Source organism: Suricata suricatta, chromosome 6 (assembly GCF_006229205.1).
Source record: "Suricata suricatta isolate VVHF042 chromosome 6, meerkat_22Aug2017_6uvM2_HiC, whole genome shotgun sequence".
Taxonomy (NCBI): Eukaryota; Metazoa; Chordata; class Mammalia; order Carnivora; family Herpestidae; genus Suricata; species Suricata suricatta.
The window spans coordinates 68,878,636-68,905,581 of NC_043705.1; the positions used below are offsets into that span (position 1 = coordinate 68,878,636).

General features: G+C 37.3%; 2 protein-coding genes across 4 annotated transcripts in view; one reads left to right on the forward strand and one right to left on the reverse strand.

The window, feature by feature from the left end:
- Positions 1 to 26,657, forward strand: part of SLF1 (SMC5-SMC6 complex localization factor 1) — a 99,767-nt gene extending 73,110 nt beyond the window's left edge. The window contains exons 21-28 of the mRNA XM_029942617.1: positions 598 to 1,712; positions 3,565 to 3,622; positions 5,031 to 5,102; positions 9,739 to 9,795; positions 13,478 to 13,549; positions 13,830 to 13,897; positions 15,390 to 15,545; positions 26,241 to 26,657. Of these exons, the coding sequence (XP_029798477.1) occupies positions 598 to 1,079 (482 nt within the window). The 3' untranslated portion in view covers positions 1,080 to 1,712; positions 3,565 to 3,622; positions 5,031 to 5,102; ... (3 more) ...; positions 15,390 to 15,545; positions 26,241 to 26,657. The remainder of the gene's footprint in view (positions 1 to 597; positions 1,713 to 3,564; positions 3,623 to 5,030; positions 5,103 to 9,738; positions 9,796 to 13,477; positions 13,550 to 13,829; positions 13,898 to 15,389; positions 15,546 to 26,240) is intronic.
- Positions 11,147 to 26,946, reverse strand: part of MCTP1 (multiple C2 and transmembrane domain containing 1) — a 512,254-nt gene continuing 496,454 nt past the window's right edge. For all 3 annotated transcript variants that reach the window (XM_029942619.1, XM_029942618.1, XM_029942620.1), the window contains 4 exons: positions 26,431 to 26,540; positions 22,427 to 22,536; positions 14,108 to 14,205; positions 11,147 to 13,162 (listed from right to left, as the gene is read on the reverse strand). In XM_029942619.1, coding sequence (XP_029798479.1) covers positions 13,091 to 13,162; positions 14,108 to 14,205; positions 22,427 to 22,536; positions 26,431 to 26,540 — 390 coding nt within the window. In that variant the 3' untranslated portion in view covers positions 11,147 to 13,090. The remainder of the gene's footprint in view (positions 13,163 to 14,107; positions 14,206 to 22,426; positions 22,537 to 26,430; positions 26,541 to 26,946) is intronic.

Genomic DNA, 26,946 nt, shown 5'->3' on the forward strand with positions numbered 1-26,946 from the left:
TTCTTTCCTCTTCCCATATCACCCTTTAGTACCTATGAGTGCTTGCTAAGTAGATACAGCTAAGTTTAGCTAGTACCGAAAGGTGAAATCTGACTTTTTGTGAATCAATTACTGTACTAGAAATTGAACAAAATCAAGGGTAAGTGAAAAGTGTGATCTGTGGTATGTGGTTTGTAGTCTTTACTGCAGTCCCCTATTAGCCATGAAGGAGGCAGTACTTTTTTTTCTTGATGAAATTATAATCCCTTTAAGACTCTTACAAGATGAATATATTTTGTTAATATCTTGGAACACTGAAATTTTTATGTCGAGATGACAACTTATGAAATTTTACATGCTTTTAAATTTGTAGTTATTTATTAAACCAAGGCATCTGTTTTTAGGCAAACCTGATTAGGCATTGACTGGAATTCTGAGGTTTTTTAATGCAACTTTATTAGGCGTTCAGTATATATAGTCAGTTAATTTTGTCAACACGAATTAGGATAAATTTGGATTTATTAAACAGAGATCTGGATGCTTTGGAAAAATAGAGAAAACACCTGTTCAGCTGCCAAAATAAAAATGTTTTCCCACGGTATGTTCTCTCTCTCCCAGGCCCGGTGCTTTTGCAGCAGAGGAACTCTAAGGGGGAATTGCCCTTGGACTATGTGCTGTCATCTCAAATCAAGGAGGAACTCTTTGCTATTACAAAAATAGAAGATACAGTGGAGAACTTTCATGCACAGGCAGAGAAACATTTTTACCACCAGCAACTTGAATTTGGTTCATTTCTACTTAGTAGGATGTTGCTAAATTTTTGTTCAATTTTTGATTTGTCTTCAGAGTTCCTCTTAGCCTTCAAAGGGTTAACTCATCTAAATGAGCTGCTTGGGGCCCGTAAGAATTATAAAGAAACCACCAGTGCTCATACTGACTGGTTATTGGATCTTTATGCTAGAAATATAAAGGCGTTGCAGACCCTCCCAAATATTCTTAAGGAACTGCCTGAGAATGTAAAATTGTGTCCTGGAGTGCACACTGAGGCCTTATTGGTGACCCTGGAAATGATGTGTCGTTCAGTCGCAGAGTTTTCATGATGCTGCAGCTTTCCAGACGTACTTAGCGTGCATTGTTATTTCTCATGGACTTCGTAGCTTATTAACAAATAACTAAGTTTATTTATTTATTGACAGATTTTCAGCTTTGCTAAATTTCATGAGCACTTAAAGAGCTGCTGCAAAACTATAAATGTGGGCCTCTGGCTTTTTCATGTTGTAGAATTTGACTCAAAAGTAAAAAGAGTTTTATGTGGTATACACTGCTTTCATTAATCTTTATTATTTCTTGTTCTGAAATGATATTTATTTATATTGTACATGTAAAACATTTTAATTTAAATATTTTTTCAAATCAAAATGTAATGTCCTCTATTCTGGGGATTTAAGGTCTTAGAATCATGGCAAGGATATTCATGCACATATGTACCTACAAGCATGTAGCTGCCTGTTTTCTTTGTAGGTTGTTGAGATGTACTATTCAGTTTAGTTTTGTGGTAAAATAAACATTTCTAAAATTTACAATAATAATACTCTCTTGGTTTTTAAGTGCAGTGAATGTGCCAAGTTTGACAGTTTGATCCCTTGATCTGCTTTATTTTAGTGGTTCATGTACAAAGTTTGTTTCTACTCCATGTGATCAGTATTCTGTAAGTGAAAACATACTGCTACATGGTAAGTTTTGCCAGATATTAAGATTATAAGTGGTAGCTAAGTAATAGATTTGAGATTATCTAAAATCTTAATGTGTAGTATGAATTTATGTTTCAATTTGCAGTATTTGCCTAACAGCAATTTATGGTAAAACTAAAAGAAAGGGTATGGATAATAACCACTTTTGAAATCGGAGTTGCTTTACTGGTGGGAATAAGTTACACTGTGGTACAGCTGGAAAAGAAACATTAAAACTTCCATTTAGCTTTTATGTAACTAAAGTGACGATCTCACAGCAATTAATCTGCTAAAGAAGCACACTTTAGTTTTATCTTGGAAATGGATCTTTTAATAAGATACAAATTCTCTGTGTTTTATACTGGGTGTATAATCTAAACTGGAAACTGCTACATTAGTATATCAGCTCTGAATAAAAATCAAGATTTTTTTTCTATATTTTTAAATCAGTAATTTTTTACACATACTGTAAGAAATACGAGTTGTTTCTAGTTTGCCTTTAAATGTGAAATAAGTCTCATTAATATTTACTTAATCCGCCAGAGTATCAGAGACACAGCAGAGACTGAGAAACATTAAAATGCTCAGAAAGATTTAGTAAAATGTTTCCCAACAGGATGAATAAGAACATTTTTATTCCAAAGAATAGCCACTTTACTTCACTTATGAAGGCATTCTGGAATAATTGCATGGTCAACTAATATAAACTTAAAAACATAGTTTTGAGATCTAACAGGCATAGTTAAAAATCCCTATCTAATTTCTTATTAACTAAATTATAAGGCAGTTTCCTTTCTGAGCTTGTGTTTTCTTACCTATCAGATGGAAATAACACCAGATATTACCTCTGTCATGATAGGATTGTTAGCCTATCACCTTACATGGCACTTAATAAATGTTGCTTCTTTTCTAATTCTTACCTCCTCTTTTTAGTTAAAATGAATCATTTAAGCAAGATATTAATTGCTTAAATTGATGATAACTCTAAGTTAATAAAATAATCAGTGCTATGAGTAAGGGTTTTGCACAGCTAAGAAAAAGTAGTTTTCTGAATTAAATGATCTTAAGAAATATCATTTAGTTGCAATTAGAATTAATTTTTCATGACTGTTCTGTCTGCCCACTTCTGCAAGTCATGATAATATGAAATATTAAACACTAAAATGCCATTGAGGTCTCTGCCTTTAATCAGGTATCATTGTAGTTATGCACTTACTCAAAAGCACAACATGGCAAACAGAATTTGAACAAATGTATGTGAATTTCAACCTTCAGTGAGACACTTTATTTCTAATATTTCTTATATTTTATTTTAGAAAACATAATAAGTCCTTCAGATTGACCTTAGAGGTGGATGAAATAGAAATATTAATAAATAAAATTCATAGTCGTTTTGAGTCCCGGCTTTTAGGTATAAATGTCTCAAAGTTCCAACATCTGAAGGCAAGGCTGAGTTCTGCTATTCTTTCGTTCTGCTTTGCTAGATTTCATATCGTAGTTCACTAAGATTTGTTTAAAAAAATCCTATCAAGGCCCTCATTACAAGTGTAAATAAAGACTGGAATAAGATTTCTGAGCTGTTAAGATGCACCCTTCCCCATATGTAATCCCTGCAAATATTTGTAATATAAAAGGTTTTAGAATGTTTATTGGCAGCTGCTTAGGAAGGGTCTCTTTGAAGTTAGCATTTTCTAGCTTGTTAGGTAGTAATTTCCCTATGCAGACTAAAGTCCATGTTTACACATATTCTGTCATTTCCTTAATTCCAAGATGACCAGAAGAACATCTTTCCTTGTATAAATCAAATGTGAAATTAATCAATGTTTTTGTTTCTTGAACACCTACTATATTCCAGGTGGTGTGCTTAACAGAGCTGACTACAATAAAAGGAAAAAAGTTTACAGTCTAGGAAGGTAAACTAGAGTGAAATATTGTTACTTTGATTGTCTTCTTTATAGGCTGTTAAAAATATTTTCAGTTTTGTGTGTTTCTAAAATGTACAGTAATAATTCATGTTTAGTTTTAGTTTTTAAATGTGAATATTACACATCTGTTAGTTTAATTCTTTGATCATTATGGTTTTATACCAAGTCTGTTTTAGAATGAGTGGAATGTGGGGTGTGCTTTTCCAGTGTTAGGAAACTAATATGCATTCCAGGTAAACACAAATGCATTAATGCTAGGATACTTTATATCAACACCAGGAAATGTTTGCCATTGCTTTCTGTGCTATTACAGAAAGTTAAATGAATACCTTCACATGAAAACACTATTGCTGGAATGTGCGATCCATATGCCTTTACACACCTTTCCAGTTAAGTTATGAACTTGATGAGAGCCTGTCACTTTTGCTCCTGAAGCAGTAGGAAAGGGTCATCTTTGAGTGACATGAGGCACTCTTTCCCTCAGGCATTTATCACGTAGCTTCCACACCAATTGCACCTCCTGCTGACGTGGAGCTTGCAAAATTCTGAATGATAATTGTTTTTATAACAAATGTGGATTGAGTTAGAAAGGTCAGAGATGGCATTATTGGAATTAGGCTGTGCCTGGTTTTGTCAAAACTAGACATCAGTTTCATGGAAACACAAAATACTTAACTCTTTCTTACAAATCAAATTATGGTACCAAAAAGCTCACCTTCTGGGTGTAAATGAATTGTGGCGGGAGGGTATGCTCTGATCTGGAACTAGAACTTACTAGACTGAATTAATTGGGAAAGGCTGTGGGATTGTTTCTGCGTGGCTGCAAAAGCATGTGTTTCCCAATTATTGCAAATTTCACTAAAAGAAGACCTTTTTGGACGAAACTAACAAAAGATATTTTTACCATCATGGGTCGCTAGAATTTTTAAAAAGATTTTCCTCTTCAGTAAGTGCTACTCTTTGAATCATGCTTTCCAGTTCATGAAAGCCTCAAGCAGCAAAGACCCATAAACATCTTTGGTTCTTGAGACCCATGAATTTATGTGAATTGTTAAGGGGTAAGGAGATGGAAGGACCTACTGAAATTACTTGAGAAGGAGGCTTCTTAACGTTTTCCAGTCACAAATCCAAATGGGTGCTTTTTATCACAGAGGAGTCTGCTGTTTGGGAATAATTTTGTGTTATAGGCAGAATTATATTTTGATATGCAAATATTTTCCAATATTTTTGCATACTTGAATTAATTACCATAGGCCCTTTTTAAGTATAAATATGTAGTTTTTGTTATAAAAACACTTAAAACCCTAAAATATAACTCTTAGTACTAGATATACATGGGTTTTTTTAATAATGTTGTCTTTGTACTGATGAATATTTTTTTTCTTGTTTAAAACAGAAATAGAGTGAACATATCTGGGTTTTTAAACTGCTTTCCTGAAATATGATCCAGTAGTATTGAATTGACAAGGTAACCAGTAATCAGTTCTTATAAAAACAATATTCCTAATAAAATAAGTATATAATTTATATGTATAGTATATATGTAGTTTATAAGATGTAACATTGCCCTTAGCATTGACCAAAAAATAAGAGTTCCTTATTCAAGCATTTATAATTAGCTGTCTCCAATTACAGTTGACACAAACATTTCCTCCCAATTTTTTATCGTGGCCCCAAAATCTTGTTAGAATATTAAATCCAGATTTGGTAAATATAATCTCCTCCCTTTTAAAAGCATCTGAATTGGAGCTAATGAACATTTATGTATAATAGGTCTTAAACATTAATAGAGAATGGCTAACTACTTTGGAACATATGATTTAGTTCTACTGAAGAATGTAATTTTTTTTTTTTTTAATGTACTTAGGAGGTCCAGCAGGTAAATTGCACTGAACAGAAAATCTGGAATCCGGCTTTGAATTTACACCTATTATACTATCATTTATCTTAATAGTAGATGAACTAAAATTTCCAATGATTCTCCATTTTTCTGTCCTCAAAATGAAATAGTCCAGTTGAAAAAAATCATTAATCTTCAAGTGGTGACAGATAAAAAGGACTTAGTTTATTGTCAGTACTTCTCAACTTAAAGGTTAGGTCAGCTATGGCTTATGTCATGACACTGATAAATTTTTCTAATGACCAGAATGGTTTGATTTATAATAGTTTTTTGTTTTAAAGAATATGTATCTTTGCTATCTGACTCCATCCTAAAGATGTAATTCTCTATTTTACATTCTTTTTTTTACAACATAGAGGTGAAGTGATAGAGCAATAAGTAATACTCAGCAAAATTAAAATAACCATTTTAAAGAGATTTTCATGAAATTTTAAAAGCAGAATTGTAAAGATGAAAACTGGGCAAAGGGCCGAAGGGGAAATGGTCAGGAGTCTTTGTGGTTTAAAGGACTTATGAGGGTAAAGATTTCTATTGACTGAGAAGTTAAGGAAGGTCTAATCAGACAAAAGGCATATAGGCAGATTTCCTAATCTTAGGAATAAACTTACCTGTCTTTGAAATTTTTGACTAATGTTCAGCAAACCAAAGGGTCAAGATAATTGTTTTGTTTTGAGGTTTTTTACTGCATCAGAAATGAGAATAAAAATACCTGGTTTACTGGTATTATCGCAAATAGGCTATCTTGACTAGTAATATACAGGACTGTCCTCAAGGTTAGGCAGATCTAGTTTCTTTCCCCATGACTTTAGTTCCTTTACTCTTCCTTACAAAGTACTTGTAAATTCATAGTCATGTTATTGGAGGAAATGGGCTTAAGGAGATCTTGGAACTAATTTATAAAAACATGGTTAGACTGGTTTTCTCAATGCCATTTTCCTAACTAATTTTAGTTCTTTTTTTAAAATTAGGATGTAGGGGCGCCTGGGTGGCTCAGTCGGTTAAGCATCTGGCTTCTGCTCAGGTCATGATCTCACAGTTTGTGGGTTCGAGCCCCGCGTCAGGCTCTGTGCTGACAGCTAGCTCAGAGCCTGGAGCCTGCTTCAGATTCTGTGTCTCCCTCTCTCTCTGACCCTCCCCTGCTCGTGCTGTGCCTGTCTGTCTCTCAAAAATTTTAAAAATAATAATAAAATAAAATTTGGATATTTAAAAATTAAGTAAAATTACATAGGGGAACATACTATAAACGAATATTTTGCTAATAGTAGTTGTATTTATGATAGAATTTCAAATATTTTTTCTCAAAATTTTTAATTAACATCATTTATATTTATAACGCAAGTAAGTCGTTTAGTTTTGAAAGTAATGTTCCTAACATAAATAAGAATCAAGTATTGAAAATTTTCTAAAGCTCTTATTTAAATTGACATCTACTGGATTTTTTAAATATAAAGTCGATCTGTGATGCCTGAGTGGCTCAATTCGTTGAACATCTGACTCAGTTTCAGCTCAAATCATGATCTCAGAATTCATGTGATCAAGCCCCGCATGGGTTCTGTGCTGTCGGCATGGAGCCTGCGTGGGATTTTCTCTTTCCCTTTCTCTCCCCCCCTTCCCCGCCCCGCTCATACACACACACCTCAAAATAAATAAACATTAAAAAATAAAATATAAAGTACATTTCTAAAATATGCAAGTTTTCTTCAGGGAAGGGTATAATTAAATGTAGTAGCATTTAATGTAAATTTCAAAAAAAAAATACATGAGTGAACTGGCTCATCATTTTACTGACAGCTGCTTCAGTCTTCATTCTTAGCCTCTTCCAAGTAATGTATCACTCTTTCACGTGGGGTCATTAGGAAGATTCTTAAATTGTTAAAGATTAAACTTTGTGTAGACGCCTTGTGGAGTAACAATAACATAGCTTCACTATCGGCCTTTTCTGATTTTAGAAGTATTCATGGAACCCCAAGAATTACTTTTCTGTTTTTTTAATTTTTCAGATTCAACACCCAAAAAGCAGGGAGAAAGAAACTAAGATTGAATCAAGGCTGTCACTTAAATGCATTTGAAGGGAGTTTACTACTGTGTTACTGGGAATTTTTTTTCTTATTGTCACAGACTTGGAAAAAACTCACTTTTTACTATAGATTTTATTCTATGCAACATTAATATACAACACAAGCAGCCAGCTGTCTACTGAGAGAATTCTTACCCTATTCTCCAGATCATATTATTTTGGACCTTTTCTGTGAAGGCTAGGAAAATTATTTCTTATAAGGTACTATTTTAATAGTACAATTCAAAATAGAATATTTTAACAATTATTTCATACCAGTTCTTTGGATACCTGTAATGTAACCATAACGCAGCAGTTGAATATTCCATTAATTGTTTTTATGGGGAGATTTCACACCTGCCTGTCAGGGCCGTCAGTCAGGGGCGGTCATGGGTTATCAAGTCCTTCTGTATTCTCCGTCTTAGCATCTAGTGCCACGAGACGGCTGTGTACCTGCCGCCCTGTCCCACAAGACTGAGTGTGCCTGGCTCTTGGGTGTCCTGCGCCAGATGTTTTGTGATAGTCCCCCAAAAAGGTTTTCTCTGTTATAACTGAAAATGCATTTATTTTATCCCACAGGGAAATTTTTAAAGTAATGTTCAGTAACTTCAAATGAATGAAATGGACCACCACATTGATCTATTTTAAAACTACTTTTTCAAACATATGAAGTATTTGATTTTTCCCAGTGGGTTCCCATGTGCTTCAAAGACCCTGCTGTAGTTTGCTAGTTCTCCGTGTTAATAGAATCCGCTGTGTAAGAGTTCCACATCAAAGGCAAGGAGTAAGTGTACCATTGTGTGAGATTGGGTCAGAATTTGGGTTACTTACCTACCGTGTTACACAACAGAAGCACAAACATTTTCCCTCTCAGTATAATAGAAAATTGACACCTAAGTCTCTATCAAATTTTTGTAAGAATTATAAGTTCTTGACACCAATAAGTTTTCCATAATTTCAGTATTACAGGTTACACACAGATTTTGTCTTGTAACAAAATTTTGCTATGCAAAGGAGTAGAGTTTTGTGTGAATGATGGAGAGTTCAGTTGTAAGACTCCCAATTCTCGGGATGTCTTTATTAAAAGATCTCTGAACTTGGGACACACATTGGTATTTCCTCCTCTCAGCTCTCTTCTGAGTCCAGCTGCTTCAGTAATTGCTCCTGACTGTTGTCTCAGGGGGGTCTCCTGTGATCAAGCTTAAGCGTGGCTGGGGCCAGGTGTGCACCTTTCTCTAGGCAGTGAGCATTCCCCTCAACTTGTTACCATTTGAATTCTAGCAAAATAAAATGCCTCAAGTTGACGTATGCCATTATGAAGCTTGTCTCTGATAAGAGGTGGAACCGAGTCTATTATTATGTTGGCACAATAGCAGCAGCCAGCCAGGTCTTGGGGTCTCTCCTGCTTCCCTCCTAAGAAAATAAGAGGTGGTTTGCAGGTTCTTTCCTTGACTGAGGTTACTCACTCCTTTTCTCTTTTGAAGAACACTGAATATCTCCAGCAGGGGAGAATCGTATTGCATTTGTACTTTCACTACAAACTGAGGAAACTTTGGCACAGCTACTTAGCTATTTCTGTTCTTAATACAAATACAGCATTCACCTTAATATGGTAATGCTGTGAATTGACTAGAGCAGAAGAGCAGTGCCATTACTTTTTTTTAAGGAGTTTCATAATTTTAAGTAACATTTGGAGACACAACCATCATATAAATAAAAAACCTGTCTACAAAAATACAGCTTGTGCATTTCAAGGACTACTTCTATGTTATTAATTTAAAATGCAAAGGAAGCAGATTTTGATAATTGAAATCATTTGAGACCACTTATATATTTGATTGTTACACTTTTTGGTTCCAAGGACAGATTGCCTTGGAAATGTGGGTATATAATCATTAACTTTCAGCAAACCTTTCACAGTGGTGGTAGTTTCAGCAGCAAGTGACCACTTTGGACATGTAATGTTTGGGGGTCTTCTTGCATAGTATTTTTATATAATGAGAGATTTTGTTTGGTGTGTGTTTAATCTCAACGATTCAGCTGAAATAACTTTTATGTGACTGCCACCATGCAAATGTAGAAACTGAGTCATAACATTTTTCCTCCAAAAAAACCCCCAAAGAAAACGTTTTATGTTTTTTCTTTCAGTGAGTTACATCAGTCATTCTGGGAAAGAGAATTATAATTGAAAAGAATGACACTATTGTAAGTATTCATTACATTTTTTATGTAATTTTAATTCATACTTGACTGAGCAGTTAGAAAAGGCTGATTTCAGATACTCTAATCAAACAAATGAATTGGCATCTGTACATATACATATACTCCTGACATTTAAAGCCCTAGAATTAAAATAAGCATTACTTTAATAATATCTGAAGTTTTTGCAAGAAAAAGAATGGTGGCTCTCTTTGCTCTCTACATAAAACCTTTGAAGAAGACTAGTTAATACAAAATTTGACCACTTATAACATTACAGACATTTGGCTATTACGATCAAAATGGAAAAACAAACTCCCACGGTCTGAATAAGAGGGCTTACTACTGAACTTTTTTCACTTTTAAATATAGAATAAAATTCTTTAAAAGATACTTTCAAGAAACCTGTCAATTAAATTTTGTTCTTAGCTACTTTAGCTCCAGATTTGATTTTAACACACTGTCATTGGTTGGCTCATTCCTGTGACCGGGCGAGTCATATAAGTGTAATGGGTAGTCAATAAATGTATCACAAGACAGAGTTGTTTTAAAAAATCTTTTAATTTGGGGCACCTGCCTGGCTCTGTTGGTAGAGCATGAGACTCTTCCACCTCAGAATTGTGAGTTCTCTAAGCCCCACTTTGGGTGTAGATATTACTTAAAAATAAAATCTTTACAAATTTTTTCAATTCAGATTATCCTAGTGTATAGTATGGTTCAAATGTAATTTGGAATCCCTATAGCATCTGTCAATTTGAGTCTGTGGAACGGTACCAAAATGAACAAGTATTACATTATTTTTATAAATGAAAAAATTCTTTTAATATGATTTTCTTAGGAATTACAATTAATGTCAATAGTACTTCCCCATGTGAGTGACCTTTAGTGAATTTACTCACTAAATAAGACACAGAGGAATAGATTTAATAGTTGACAAGATTATTGTATTTAGCAATCTAACTCCTATTTAAAAATATCTTGAAATATTTACACGAATAATCTTTAAAAACTAAAGCAGCTTTCAAAAGGCAAAACTCTCCCTATGTGAGAAGGGAAAAGAAACGGTTAAAATGTTATTCTTCTTTTCAGCCTGTGAAGGTAGTACTTTTGAAAGCAATGAAGATTCCTCTGAATATCAATTCATACTTCAAGATAGTTCTTACTCTTCTATGAACTTCATCGCATGCTCAGTCCTTCAAAGGCATTGAGTTTCATACAATAGTCAGGGTTTTGGGGAAGGCCCTATGTGTCCTAACCAAACTCTGAGTTCCTCTAAGTGACCTGTCATTTGTAAGAATATGCAAACAATCCTCCAGCACTCCTCTCTGTCCCACCAAAAAAAAAAAAGAGTACTGCGTATGCTTAGAAAAGTTTTTTTTATTTAATGCAGTGAATGTATAGTTAACATTACCATTAAACTTAACATCTGAAAGTTGGTAGAATGAAACAGAAATTAGGCATCTGTTAATGGTTGCTGTGCGCTAGGTGCATCTGAAATTGTACAATATCAGGCTTGTAGACATTTGAGTAGACACTGTCAGCACAGAACATAAAGCTCACACAAGGTATAATGAAAAGGTATTTTGAACAAATTAAATTAGCCCATCAATAAACTTTGTGTAGTAACATCAGCTTCATGGAATATTATGTCTAAGCAACAGTGATGGTGTGCCAATATAAGCATGTCGTTATAAACATGGTGAGCTAAGTAGAGTATATTGAGGTCAAAGCCTTTCTGTAGAAAGGGAATTTAATTGACATTCTCTTTCAAGCATAGTGTATAAACAGATCAAAATAGTTCTATCATAAGAAATAGTATTTAACAACTTAGCTTTAAAATAAAAATACTTTAAAAATTAGCTTTGATGAGATTAAATTTATTTTTTAAAGAATCTTCCTTTAGATTGAAATATATATATTTCTGGCTTTTCTACATTTTCCCACCATAACCCCCACCTTCACCCTATCCCAGTCTATTATTAAATAGTGCAAAACATTGTCTATAGCTTTTTCACCCAAGCTTAATCCTCTACTCAGTCAGGGAAGCAAAACGTTCTCACCAAATTATTTTGCTCTCCAGAGGTATACTCCCTTGATTTATCAGGGAGTTAGGTACAAAAACTACCTTAAGTCTTGGGAATGCAATTTTTAAGTATAGATTCTGTGGTAAGTAGTGAAACATTTTTGTAAAGGCAAACTCCCTCCACTCCATAAGCAGTTGTTTTGTGTGTTTTTTTGTTTTTTGGGTTTTTTTTTTTTTAACAAAATCAGTTTCATGCATTCATGTTATCAAGAATGATTAGTTTTTCTATAAATGAAAGTAATGAAACACTAGCATATCACTTAGCACACTGCATTCTCCTTTATATTAAAATTCACACTAATAACAAAAATTATACTATTCATTAAAGCATTTCAGTAATTTAGTGAGAAAGCAGATATTTTGTGTATGAGAACACTTGAATATTAAATATTTTTAGATGCACAGAGACACCAAAAGCAATATGGATTTAGTTTGCTAATATTTTTGACAACTGAACTGGGTTGCTAACTTGACATGAATTAAAGTCGTGATAGTATAAAAATTCAGATAGGCAATCATTTATAAACGTGGCAGTATTTATGTGTAGTCCTGTAGAGATTTTAAGGTTTTAGATGGAATGATAGAAGGTTCGGAAGTTTTCTTTGCAGATTATGGAAGATTATCTTGACGAGTGACTGTACCTTCACTCATTTGCTTAAAATGAGCCAAGTCATATCCTCATAATTTGTACAGGAATGAATGTCAGGATCTGAAGTAGAATCTATGTTAAATTGAAATGCATCTGTTCCATTATTCAGATTGTAGGGTCTCCCTTCCCTTTTGAAATGTATAAAACATAGAAAACTGTAATGGATTACTTTTCAGATAAAAAATAGTCACATTAAAAAAAACTTTAAAATTGACATTTACATTTTGTGTAGATTTAATCAGAGCACAACTGAACATTTAATGTAATATTCGGGTTCTTCCCCCTTGTAATTAGAGAAGTGTATATTTGTTGTTCCCGTGTGTTACATTATTATCCACAGCCACCGAGGCTTCCACACAGCGACAGCTAAACCTTTATCATATTGAGTCTGTACAATGGAAGCATATTTTCAAAGACATATGCCTTTGTACACTATTTACAAATTCTCTCGATCATGATAAAAAGACAAAATAAATAAAAAGCAGGAGGAAAGGAAATGCTGCTGAGGCTAAAGGCTTTTTCTTTTATCTTCCCAAACAGATGCTGGTCTCCTCAGTGCTGGGAGCTGGCTAGCCAAGATTGTTTTTCTTCCTTTTACATGGGCTATGAGAAGGATCTAGTTTCAGTTCTTGGTATTGCACCTGTTTAAACAGAGTTCAGAGAAAGACTGGTCAGGTGGTCGCTTTCTGGCAAAGGACTGAGAGACTGTGTTTGGAGCCAGGGGTGGGAAGAGTGCTCACCCGGGAAGCTGTGTGAGCTCTGCAGCTGGGACGCAGAGAACAACAGAGTGATACAGCCAGACTCAGGGGGCATCCTGCCAGAAATTCCATGCGAGCCCTGATGTGAACTTTGGTTAATAGGCTGCGTCCTCACTGCCCGTGACACACAGCAAAACCATCTTTATCAGTTTTGAAAGGCTGGATAATGGTTCTTTGCAATTCGTTTGTTTAATACAGGCTTAATCTCCCTCCAGCCCATTCTCCTGTCTGATACCAAGTCAAAAACTCAACTGAAACAAAGGAAAAAAGGTATTGCTGCCAGTAGCTTTAAGATTTTGATTAAAAACATTTCTCTGTTCTGAAAATAGTTGATGATTAATGGGCATTAGAAAACCTCAGAGAATTTTAAAGGATTGAGAGATGCCCCAGGCTTCGAACACGTTTGTCTCCCTGGCCCCACCCCCACTAGGCTCCAAAATATGCATTTTTAAGACTCACTTAGTCCCTGCAGATTATGCAAAGAAAGATTTTTCAAATGTCCACTGGCACTTCTGCTTTCATCATCTATATTCCCATTTCCTCCCTTCAGGTAATGGTGACTTCCCTTCTAACTCCTGCTGAACCTTCCTTGGAGGAAAATTGCCCCTAAGAGCCCTGGTAGGTTTTTGATGCAACCCTCTCCCTGCTCCACTCCCCATTCTTTATAAAATTCTCCTTGACAACACCCCAAGTGGGTGTTCCTGAAAGGCAAAATCTACTACAGACCTTTTTAACTTTAATTGGTTCTTCTAGAGTCTTTGAAATTAAATCTTAAAACCCACTGCCATTCAACCTTAAATAGTAGTTGTAATAGTGAAACCTACATACCACTTGTACATCTGAAGGGACTCGGGAAAGGAAGTCAAGTAGTTCATTGTTGTCAATTGCATATGGACTCCGAAGCTTTTTTGTAAATTTATTGATACCTGTGAAAGTGACAGACCAAAGATTATTGAATTAGAGAGGAATTAGAGAACTGTGTATTTTTCTATATTGCAATAACAAAGATCTAGATTAAGGTGCTCTTCAGTCTTGACTGAATGAACCAATAAACCCTGTTTTCTTCTTCCCTCCCTCTCCTGTTTCTTTCTCTCCTTCCCCCCTCTGTCCCCAGTCAATGACTGCTCTGGTTTTCACTTTGTACTTTTGTGGCCTCTTCCCAGCAGGAAAGACTTTTTATTTGGGAAACCAAAGTCACCTGGCAAGACCTTGCAGTGCTGCATCTTGCCTTGCCGCTCAGTTTCATGTGACTTAGGAGCCCTGCGTTAGTGTCCCATCTGTGGTGAAACTTGTCTCCCTACCTTGTTTTCAGAACAAAAAGTCTGAGTTACTGGCTTTCCCTTTTTTCTAAAGATAAACCTTACTGGGTTTTTTTGTGGGGGGGTAATATTGTGCAAACTAAGTGTTTAGAAGACACTTGTCTGTGTGGGGTGGTTTTTCCTCAAAATGACCTGAAATGAGAATTCACCACCAGCTTTAATAAACCTCTTTAAGATGGTGATGCAAGAGGATCCTAAACTCTCTTCCCACACATCTCACAGGGCTCACGCTGAGGCAGATAGGAGAGCCTGGAACACAGTCTCAACATAAACCTTACCCCCAGTGTGGCAACCCGTAGTCAGGAAGGAACGAAAGCCCTGCAGCTTCTTCCTGAGGAGTTAAAGGTTTGAACCCCACATCAGGCACGCCAGGCTTTTAGGACATGCACCTAAGAGAAGACTCCAAAACATCTAGCTTTCAAAAACCATGGGGCTCATGTCAAGGCTACAGTGATCTGAGAAATGGCTCTTAACGGGCCTGCATGCTTAGAGTCACCCCAGGGCCCGACATGGAAGCAGACAATTGAGGGGCGCCTGGGCTTCGTATGGGAGAGGCTCATTTGCTGGTATTGGAGCATCAGCCCAAAGGGCAGGCCCACATTCAAAGGACTGCTGGAGTGCTCTGGGGGCCAGTGACTGGGGGTGCCATCCTAGCACTTTTCCTCTGCTTTGCTCCAGCTGGTGTATGCCATCGTCATACTTCCCTTGTGCCACACTCCAGTGTCAGTATCTCCCCCCAAGGAAGCTTTAACACATGTGTGGTGCCCGTTTTATTCTGCTTTTACTTCTAGGAGGTGACTCAATATGGGGGCATCAGAAGACCTTGAACTCACATCCTCACACTTCAAATCTACAGCTACATACAGAACAGTTCCCTCTGAAAAAGACCTGAAAACCAGTTGAGCAACTTCTGCACATCAGGCAAACAAGCAAAAGGCCAAACTGAAGTGAGTAGGAGGGGCTGAGACCCAATCTGGGTGGACCCCAGCAAGGCATCCCACAATCACGACGTAACTTACAAGCCTAGAATTTTTCTCTGAGGAGCAGCAGGTTATATCCTATGTCAGGCACCCTAACTTTTAGGTGCAGGACCTAAGAGATGAGCCCCCAACACATCTGGCTTTAAGAACCACGAGATCTAAAGAGCTGTAGTGCACTGAGAAATGGCTCAAAGGGCTTGTGTGTACTCTCTTGCCCCAGGGTGCTGCAAAGCAGCAGCCATTAGAAAGGCGCCCAGAGTTTAAACAAATCAAGATCTTTCCTGTAATCTTAAAGCTTCAGCTGGAAGGGCAGGGACCTGCTAGGACACTCTCCTGCTTGTGGGTGACATTTGCACTCTCCCTCTGCATTGCAAAGCTGGTGGGTGCCATTATTACCCTCCAGCTGGCAGGCACCATCTTCACACTCTCCCTCCGCCATGCTTCAGAACACCAGCATTTCCTGGAGGGGAGCTTTTGCACACATCTGGTGCCTTGGATCTTGTGGCTGCCAGCAAGGGGACACTCCTTGATTGCTGGGCTCAGTAGGCCCATGTGGCTTCCATTCCTGAGTTGCATGGACTCTAACAACAGACCATCCTTGGCAGACTGCCATCCCCAGGACACTGTACAGAGAGCAGAGTGAAAGAGCCTCCCTGTCGTCCTGAGAAAGAAGCCTGTTTGCAAGCTTTGGCCGGCCGGGCACCCCTCTGGTCTGGCACACTTAGAAGAGGGGGTGGGGGGGCGTTTCTCAGGGACCAGAGTGCAGTGGTACAGTCTTGGCGTGCTGCCTCTCTAGAGCTCACAAATACCTCCCACGTAAGGAGCTTAGATCCTTGTTTGACACCCTTGACTTCTGTAGCTGCTTTTGGGGATAAGGTCCCTTACATTTCTGTAGTCTCAGGCTACAACACATGTAGTCTATCTGTGAGAGACCTATTTGTCCTGGGGCTTCAGGCCTGCATGACAAGCTTTAAGTTTGGTGTACCTCTGCAGGGTTAGAAGGGTGCTCTGAGGAATTGTATGCTGCAGGATATCGTCTTTGTGCTGTCCCACCACCTCACTACCGCTCCCTGGCACATCTCCTAGAAAGGAACTTACAGACTTATCTGGAGCCCCAATTTTAGTCACTGTCTCTCAAGGGATATTCTCTAGATAACCTGGTTCAAGTGGCCAGGGGGGCTTATGCATGCAATCCCATAGAACTGTTTATATTTGCATTCTTTCAAAGCTGCTGCCCAGGGGTTTGGTTTCCAACCAGCCTAAATCTAGGTACTAACTGGTCTTGGCATACCATCAACTATAAGGAGCTATTAAAATAGGCTACTCAGACAATCAAAAAGGTTAGAAAGACAACCAAGAGTTAAACAGTAAGGTTCACCTCCTAAATAAGGCCAGCCCTTCAAGAATGGAAGAAGTATTATTTCATCTAATGCACAGAAAACAAAACAGTCAAGGCAAATGAAGAAAAAGAGGAATATGTTCCAGAGGAAAGAAAAAGATAAAATCTCTGGAAAAACCTCAATGAAAATGGTAGGTAAATTACCTGATTAAAAAAGTTTAAAGTAGTGGTGATAATAATACCAAATTCAGAAGAACAGAACACAGAGAAATCTTCAAAAAAGAAATGGAAAGTATAAGGAAGTACCAAATAGAAGCCACAGCTATAGATTACAGTCAATGAACTAAAAAATACATTAGAAGGGTTCAGTAGCAGACTAGATGAAACAGAAGAAAAGATCAGTGAACTCGAGTACCTGGTAGTGGAACTTGCCCAGGCAGAGCAGCAGAAGAAATGAAGAATGAAAAGTAGAGACAAATTAAGGGACATGGGGCAAAACCAAGCATACTAACACTATAGGGGTCCCATAAGGAGGTGAGAAAGAGAAAGTGCTGAAAACTTCCCTAACCTGGGAAGGAAACAGGCATCCAGATCCAGTAAGGCCAGAGAATTCCAAATAAGACCCATACCAAGATCTATAGTTTAAAAGGCAAAAGGTAAAGACCAAAAAAAAAAAAATTCTAAAAGCAGCAAGAGAAAAACAACTTGGTAAGTAAAAGGAACCTCCATAAGACTAAGATTTTTTAGCAGAAATTTAGCAAGCCAGAGGGAGTGACACAAAAGCTGAAGGAGCTCATCACCATGAAGCTGGCCTTACCAGAGATGTTAAAGGGACTGCTTTAAGCTGAGAACTAAAGGATGCTAATTAGTTAAAAAGAAAATACGAAAGTATAGATCTCACTGGTAATGGTAAGTACAGAGTAAGGGTAGTAGATTAATCACTTATAAAGCTGGCATGAAGGTTAAAAGACATTATAATAATAAAACTATAATAATTAGTTAAGGGATATTCCAGAGTAAAAGATGTTAAATATGGAGCACCTGGGTGGCTCAGTCAGTTGAGCATCAGACTTCACCTCGGGTCAGGGTTTAGCAGTTCATGAGTTTGAGCCCCATGTCAGGCTCCCAGCTGTCAGCATAGAACCCACTTTGAATCCTTTGTATCCCATTCTCTACCCCTCCCCTGCTTGTGCTAGCTCAAAAATAAATATCTTTAAAAATCTATTAAAAATGTTAAATGTTAACATCAAAAACATAAAACATATGGATGGAGCGTAAAAATGTAGAACTTTAGAATATATCCAACCTTACATTGTTACCAACTTAAAACAGACAGTTATAAGTTGTAATATGTAAGCTTTATGATAACCACAAGGCAAAATGCTAAACTAGATACACAAAAGGTAATAAAGCAATCAAAGCATAACACTGAAGAAAGTCATCAGATCAGAAAGGAAGAAAGCAAAACTCATCTACATATATCCTGCCTAGAAAAGACTCATTTCAGGTGTAAGGACACAGAAAGTGAAGGAATGGAAACCAAAAGAAAACTGGGGTAGCTGTGCTTACATCAGACAAAACACACTTTAAAACATAAACTGTAATAAACTAAAAAGGGCATTATATAATGATAAAGAGGCCAATCCAACAAGAGTATAGAGCATTTTAAAGTATTTATACAGCCAACATAGAATCACCTAAACATATAAAGCCAATATTAACAGACATAAAAGGAGCAATCGCAGTATAATGCTAGAATACTTGAATACCTCACAGCAACACATGGATTGGCCAGGCAGAAGATCACTATGGAAACATCAGTCTTAAATCCCATGTTAAACCACACGGACCTAACGGACATCAATAGACATCCATCCCAAAGCAGGAGAATACACGTCCCTCTCAAGTGCACATGGAACATGGCAGTCTCCAGGACAAATCATATGTTAGGCCACAAAACAGATCTTAATGAATCAGATTGAAATCATATCATGTATTTTTCAACCACATTGGTATTAAAGTAGAAATCAATTATAAGAAGAAAACTAGAAAATTCACTAATATGTGGAGTTTAAATAACATGCTACTGAACTAATTTGTCAATGAAGAAATCATACCTTGAGACAAAGGAAAATGGAAATAAAACATATCAAAATGTATGGGGTACATCCAAAGCAGTTCTAAGAGGTAGGTTCATAGCAATAGCAATAAATGCCTACCTCAGTAAAAAAAACAAAAAATCTCAACCTAAATTTACACTTAAGAAACTAGAAAAGAAACAACAGACAAAACCCAAGGAGGAAGGAAATAATAAAGTTCAGAGCTGGTTTGAAAAGATAAAATCAGAAATGAAAGGACATGTTAAACTGGAAACCACAGAAGTATATAGAAGCATAAAAGACTAGCATGAACAATTATACACCAACAAATTGGAAACCTAGAAGAAATGAAAAACAAAGGTGGCAACCTCATTGACATTGGTCTTGGCAATGTTTCAGAGTTGACACCAAAAAGCAAAGACAACAAAAGTAAAAATAAACAGGACTGTGCCGTGCTTAAAAGCTGCAGAGCAAAGGGAACCATCCATAACATTAAATAGCAACCTACTAAATGGGAGAAAGTGTACACAAATCTGATAAGGGGCTAATATCCAAAATATATAAAGAACTAATACTACTCAATAGCAAAAAGAAAAACCCAATTCAATTTTTAAAATGGGCAGAAGATCTTAGTTTCCAAATAAGACCTACAGATGGCCAAGTGGTACATGAAAAGATGCTCAACATCACTAATTATCAGGGAAATGCAAATCAAAACACCTTGAGTTATCACCTCACACCTGTTAGGATGGCCATTTTCAAAAGACGAGGACTAACAAGTGCTGGCAAGCTTGTGCAGAAATGGGACCCCTCATTCAGTGTTGATGAGAATACAAACTGGTGCCCTAGGGATAGTCCGAAAAGAAAAGAAAAGAAAAATGGAACCACCCTATGTTGATACAATTTCACTTCTGGATATTTATCCAAAGAAAACAAAAACACTAACTCAAAAAGATAAATATACCCTCCTGGCACATGTTCATTGCAGCACTGTTTATAATAGCCAAGACATGGAAACAACCTAAGTATCCACAGACAGATTACGGAAATCTTGCCATTTGCAATCACATAGATGCGCCTTGAGAGCATTATGCTAAGTGAAATGAGTCTAAGACAAATATATGATTCTACTTATATGTAGAATCTAAAAAAAATAGTAAACTAAGCTCATAGATGCAGATTGGTAGTTAACGGAGGCAGGAGGTAGGAATATGAATGAAATGAGTGAAGAGGTGCAAATTTTTAGTTATAAAGTAAGTCATGAGGATGTCATGTACTGCATGGTGACCAGAGCTAATGATACTGTACTGCATATCTGAAAGTCACTGAGAGTAGATCTTAAAAGTTCTCCCCACAGGAAAAATGTTTCTGCTTCTTCATCTCTGACATTGAGATTTTCAGAAAGCAAATTTCCTTTTAAATTACGTAAAATTTAAATTTAATGCTTGTGAAAGATGCTGTGACTGACTTACTTGGATCACTTTTGGAATAGAGCAGCCAGAAACCATTAAGATGAGCTGTATCTACCCATACTAAGTTATTCAACAGTGAATCCGCTGCACTACTAGAAGAGCAAATGTGGCTGAAGGGTAAATAGAGGAGAAAGTGGAGCTATTATAGAAACAAAAACTTTAATGGGATAGAAATGGCAAAACCATATATAAAACTAGAGGTATCTATTCTACATATTCTACGATATAAGGTAGACTTTCAATGAAAGAAGTCTACTCTGAAATTTATAGTGCATTTAATAAATGCCCAAGCATATTGACATATAAAAAGTAAGTTAACAACTCTATATGAAATCAACAAACTGAGCCATGACTTAGACAATCTTGGCTCTTTTTCAGGAAGTTCAGCAAATCCACTTCTTTTGCAATCTTGAATTTGGTCCGTCTCCCCATGTGAGACCCATATCTTAAATTTCTGGTTAACATTTCAGCAGTCACCTAGCACCAAAGAAATACTGTTCTTATTTCATTTCATTTGATGAAACAAGAGGCCCAAACACATTCTCTTAGAATTACGTTTAAGACAGAGCCAGTGAGGCCACCCCAGGTTACAGAGCCAGATGTTTGCCACGGGCTCTGCTTTCTGAGAACTCAGGGGAAACAGAACCGGAGGTTCACTACCTATCCCAGCTGAGATGGCAGATCTGCCCCTGGCTAGGTTAGAGAAAATGACCTGCCACACCTCAGGCCCTACCCTAATTCCTTCAATAAAACATGTTTTAAATATCAAAGGAAGGAATGAAAGATGAGGGGCTCAAACTTACATCAGGGAAGCAAGAACAGTGGAAATGCTTCCCTCCTTCTGTAGTGAAAGTACTATCCCTACCCAAGATGTAAAGTAAGGAGAATGATGATAAAGGGTGAGAGGGCCGACTCAGGATATGACAAGACAGGCCAGAAAGAATAGGGAGATAGGAATCTGAAAACTTGGGAGGGTTTGGAGACCTCTGATCCCTTTGTCACTTTTCCCAGCGTTTCTTTAAAAATGTTAGAAAATAACAAAACATTCCTTTTGATCTTTTTGCTTTTAGTGTAAAGATGTGTTTTCTGGACTTAATACCCATTTTGGTTCTTTGCATTTTATACGTGGTTAGCAATCTTAGGTGTCTGCAGGCTGAGGGAGAAGTAGAAAGTCCTACTTCTACCCAGTCATGTTTATATATATCATTGATGTAGTTTTATAGGTTAGTACATCTTAGAGATGGACAATTTTTTCAAACCAAGAATTTTCTTAGATAAGGAACAGAAGCCTTGCAATACTGAAGGATGCTGAAACTACCACCTGCGTGGAGGCTAGGTCCACAGGAACTGTTGGCTTGCCGCAAAACTGCATTAAACAGTAGGACCAGAAAATAGCACCTTTCAAGTAGGCTTGCCCAGAAGCACTTTTATTTAGTACACATAAAGCAGGTTTCTTATTCCTAAGCAGCCTGTCCATGCCAAGGACCCTTTTTCTGCATCCTAAAGGTGACCTCTTAAACAGGCGGCCGTATACAGAACCGTATTTACGGACACTTCCACAAGATAAAGCACCACAGCACAAAAGCATATTGTCCTAAATGCGCCATATGGATCGAAATGCCTCTGTTTACGTATAAGTGGTGAAAATAAATCAGAATGATATCTAGACAAAGCTACACTTTGATATATGAGGAATCTGCACAACTACATGTTTACAGTATGATGGAGCCTATGGTGCCAGATAAGAAAAATGCATTTTGTAGGTAGACCTAAATCTTTATGCTGTTGTGATTTTTAACTGACCTGTCTCTTTTCATCATGGAGTAGCTTCATGATAATAAATACAGGGAACTACTGACAGTATAACTTATCCCTTAAAAATAGTTTGCTCCTAGGATCTAACACAGTTTAAAAAAAAAAAAAAAAGGCTTTACTTACCCCAGACAAGGACAATGTATCGCAGTGGAATGAAGTACAGGATGACTGTGAACACACACAGGGCTACAATGGCCAGCCAGCTTAAGAACGGGACCGTCCAGTTGAAAGTACTGAATGAGAAATTAACACATCAGCAATCTGAGCACTTCATACTTTTTTCAAAGATTAAAATCAATGTGATTCTGACTCAGACTCTGGACCAGGGATCTCGTAACACTGTATTTCTCCCTGGAACAGAAGGCAGGCGGCCGCAGTAGACTGACGCAGGACACAGGTAGTCACAGTCTGCGGAGTTTCAGGAAAGCAGGGCCCAAGTGAACGAGGCTAGCCACCAACCCCTCCAGATGGTCCCAGGTGACTTCAGGGTCTAAAGGTGCACTAGTTGGGTGACTCCTATGTGGTTGAAAAAAATTTTTAATAGGTTTTTCTACTTTTAAAACCAGTAGCCAATCTTGTTTTCTCCAAATTTCCAGAAAGGAGAATGCCCCTGGGCCTACCATTCTTTCTTCTGTCAACTCACACTGGATTCCGACAGTGGAAATAAAATGTCAGCAATTGTCTGTAGACTTAAATCTTACACTGTTGTGTAAATCCCTCGAGTTTAGAATTCCTTCGAGGAATACTCACTTTTCACTTCAGCTATGTTTCAAATGTAGCTAGAAGTCAGAAAGGGGGAACAGAGCAGTTAGATTTGTAAAACTTCACCTGCCATCCTTGCCCTTCCCAGAAAGAGAGAGATAATTGAGAAGTAAAGTCAGTACTGACTCCTATTCTCCCTGTATTATTTCTGGCAAGGGAAAGCCCATGGTAGATTTGTTGGAAAGACTGAAAACAGTGTAAGCTGGCAAAGTGTGTTGCAGTAGGGCCTGCCTTATGGGGGCACAGTGTTCCCATCCTGCTGCGGATTGATAACGCAGAGGGGTCCGGGAAGGCTGTGAGCCTGAGTGTTGAGTGCGATAGCATCAGAACAAAGACAAAAACAGGATCCGTGAAGAAAAGTAGAACTTACAAAAAAGACAGTACTAGGAGGATAGGAAGGAATGTAGTGGGACAAAAAGAGGAGAAAATGACAGAGGTTTCAAAAAGTAGTAAAGCAAGGAAATCAAACGTGGAAATATTGCAATAGTTTAGGATTCTTTGTGTAGAAATTCTGTAGTAAATCTCATGGATTTTAATGGAGAATGGCAAAATAATAAAACAGAACCATTGCGTGGAGTCTTCACTGTTGGGTATATAACTACGTCACCCTTCACAGGCATACAGTTGCCTCAACAGCCAGCCACTGAGGAGGAACGAACACATACTGTTCAGTGACACTTTAGTGCCGCTTGATGAATAAAGCAAAAAAGATATCTACGTTCAAAGCCTAGATGCTGCCGTGTGACTTTAGCCGAATCAACCTTTCTGTGCCTCAACTTCCTCCTTTAAAAATGAAGACAGCTGTTACTCTGGTGGACTGGTAGTGATGGTAACACGTTTATGTGAATCAAAGTGATATTTTTACAGCTAATCAACTCTAGGAATCTATTGCAGTGACAAGGGCACCAAAGATACTTCAGGAAAATATGAAATTATGCATGATATGGATAAATGTGAATGCTTTTCATTTTCTCTAATTTCCCAATAATATATGTTACATGCACTTGGGGTGGGGTTTGTCCAGGGTGGTTTTTGATCCAGTAAAGGATGATTAAGAGATTTTCTTCCTACATTTCACCTCAGCATAACACTTAGGAGTAAATCCTTAGCTTTGTGGGCGTATGCCTTGCCTTTTGTGTCTGTGCAGGGTCAACTGTTTCCTAAAGAAGTTTTTTCTAGGAAAAGAGCCACACTGAAATCAATCTGGTGTTTTGTTTTCAGTGACTCTTGGGGTCTGGCTTTTCTCTTTGTTTCCTCCCCTGGCCAGAGTGAGCACCCTGTTTAACGGTCACCTGGTAACGGATCATGCCTGCCTTCCTTCCCTGACACGTGTGCTTCCCTTGCTCGCTTTCCTGGGGCTCCGCTCAGAGCCCTCCATCAACACACTTGGGTGTACAAGGGCACTGCTCTTCAGCCAGAAACCCCTCCTGGGCAGCCTCCCTGAAGGGCTGCCTGCGTTCTCCTTTCTCCCCTTGGAAGGATAAATGGCAAGGAATCGCTACCAGTGTAGCTAAAGTCAGAAAAAAAGGACTGCCCTTTTCTATTTCCACAGTGCATGATGAAAACTAAATCTAGAATATGATCTTCCCCCAAAAAAGATGCAATTCAAGAAAGTTCTGGAATGATTATTTAGTAACAAGATGTGGTAATTATAGAGGCTTTTCACTTTTTACTTAATGATTGCTTCTGAATCTGCTTTCTGAAGAGATGAATTTCATCTCATGTGACCCCAAGAGACCTTCTCTTCTTTAATATTCAAAAAAGTGTGCAGGAAAGATAGCTTCTAGAAGACTCACTGGATCCTTTGCCTTTCTATACCTCAGCCTGTACCTATACTTCTGTCTGTACCTGTGGAAAGTACCATAAAACTCAGTTTTTCCCAAGGCTGGTCCACAGCCAGGATCTGGTCATATCCTCCAACTGGCTATGATGTTTTCCAACCACGCATCTGAGGTCCCTACTAACTAGAGTTCCAAAGAAGCCTTTTCCTCTGAGGCATAAATTTGCCTGACCTCAGAGCTGACCCAGTGTCCTAAATGAGCTACTTCCATCAGGTATCAACACATAGTGGATCTCTTAGAAAGGACAACACTCAAAAGGGAAATGCCCGTTTAATTTGGAACTTTACAGTATGCTCTGGTGGAAAGGGTCTTCAGATCAAAGGAACATTCTTAGAAATGGAAATAACGTGGAGAAGAAGAAGAAGAAAAAAGATGTGGGACTCAGTCTTCAGAAGTGTGAGACTGAAGGCTGCTGTGCACTTGGAGTAAAGAGGAGGCTGTTCTAATATGATGTAAAAATTGGAAACTCAGCACCTATGCATATGTGGAAATGTATTAAAAAGTTATACAAAATAAAATGCATTATTCCTCAAAACATGAAAACCACTAGGTGAATGACTCATATCTTTAGTTTAAATAATTTACTCCTTTCAAATATGTATGCCTAAGGATTCATATCTGTAGAACATTTCTGGTGAATAATGTTATGAAGAATAATGAATAAATACATGAAAATAGAAAATGTAGGCTTATCCAGATAACGCACCCCTTGAATAGAGTATTTAGCAATCATCATATAGGCCTATTTTCACATACTTTAGTAGGACGGGACCTTAGTATATTTTTAACTGGTCATCAAGAGTTGTAAACCCACTTGATTGGATTTATAGACAGTTTTTAGAAGTTCACTAGTAAATAAAATTATTTCAAGTAAAACACAAGTAATGTAAAATTCAGACTATAAGAATATTCTTAGTATAAGAAAATTATATTCTGAATTTTGCATTAGCTTTCAATGAAGATATATTTTTTAAAATTAGAAACAAATTCCTTTTTTCAGAATTATTAAAACTATATTAATCTATTTCATCTGTAATTATCTCAATTATTTAAAAAGACAAATTTAAAAGAATTTGCAGGGTGCTATATAAAATGATGTGTTTTTAACTTTAGAGTTACTCAATGACAGTATGTCAACCTATAGTAAAATGAAAATGTGTCTTGATTACCTGAAATTCTCATCTAGTGTGGTTGATTTTTTTTCCTATCACAATTTCATATTCCATTTAAGAACAAAGTCTTTCACTGTGAAAATGTGCTAAAATTTAGGACGGTGTTATTTCTTCGAAGCTACAAGTAGGACTTCTTTCCAACCAATATGTTCTAAATTTCAGGAAGGAAATTGACAGAACTTTCAGAAAACCAAAGACTGGCAGAAACAAAGTAAATAATGATGAAACTGAGCAATAGATCACCCAGGAGGAGTATCCCCTGCCAAAAGAATGTGGCATTTCACCCTCTGAGAGACAAATGGACACTGTCCCACAGAAGGGCCCGGCTCCCATGTCAGCGTCACTCACTCACTTCTTTATCCTCTCGCCAAAGGAAGCCACTTCATCTAGGATGTTCTGGACACTGATACAAACCTCCTGGATGGCATAGATTTTATTTATAAATCCCTTTTTTTCACTGTCCTAAAATACAATTAAGAAAAAAGAGATTCTGTATGAGTAAAGGTACTCTTCAGTGTTTGAATTCTTGAATTGTTCTCTTAAATTTTTAAACTTAAATAAATTTCATCACTGTGTATATATAAGTGGATGCTTGGAGCTCATAAAAATATCAGGATGTGAAGGGAGATGGAAGAGGAAGGGCATCCAGCATCATGGGCCAATATAAATATTAATATAAATAAATAATGCCAATATAAAGGTGGTTGCAAAGCAAGAGTCCCCGATTCTGTTGATCTTGCCCTGATGAACAGAAACATTTTAGCCAGAGTTGAGGGGTGGGGAGTGGGGAAGGAGAACGGGCAGGTCTCAGAATAACCAAATCTGGAAGACCTGTGAGCAATGAAAACTGAAGGGGGGGGGGGGGGGG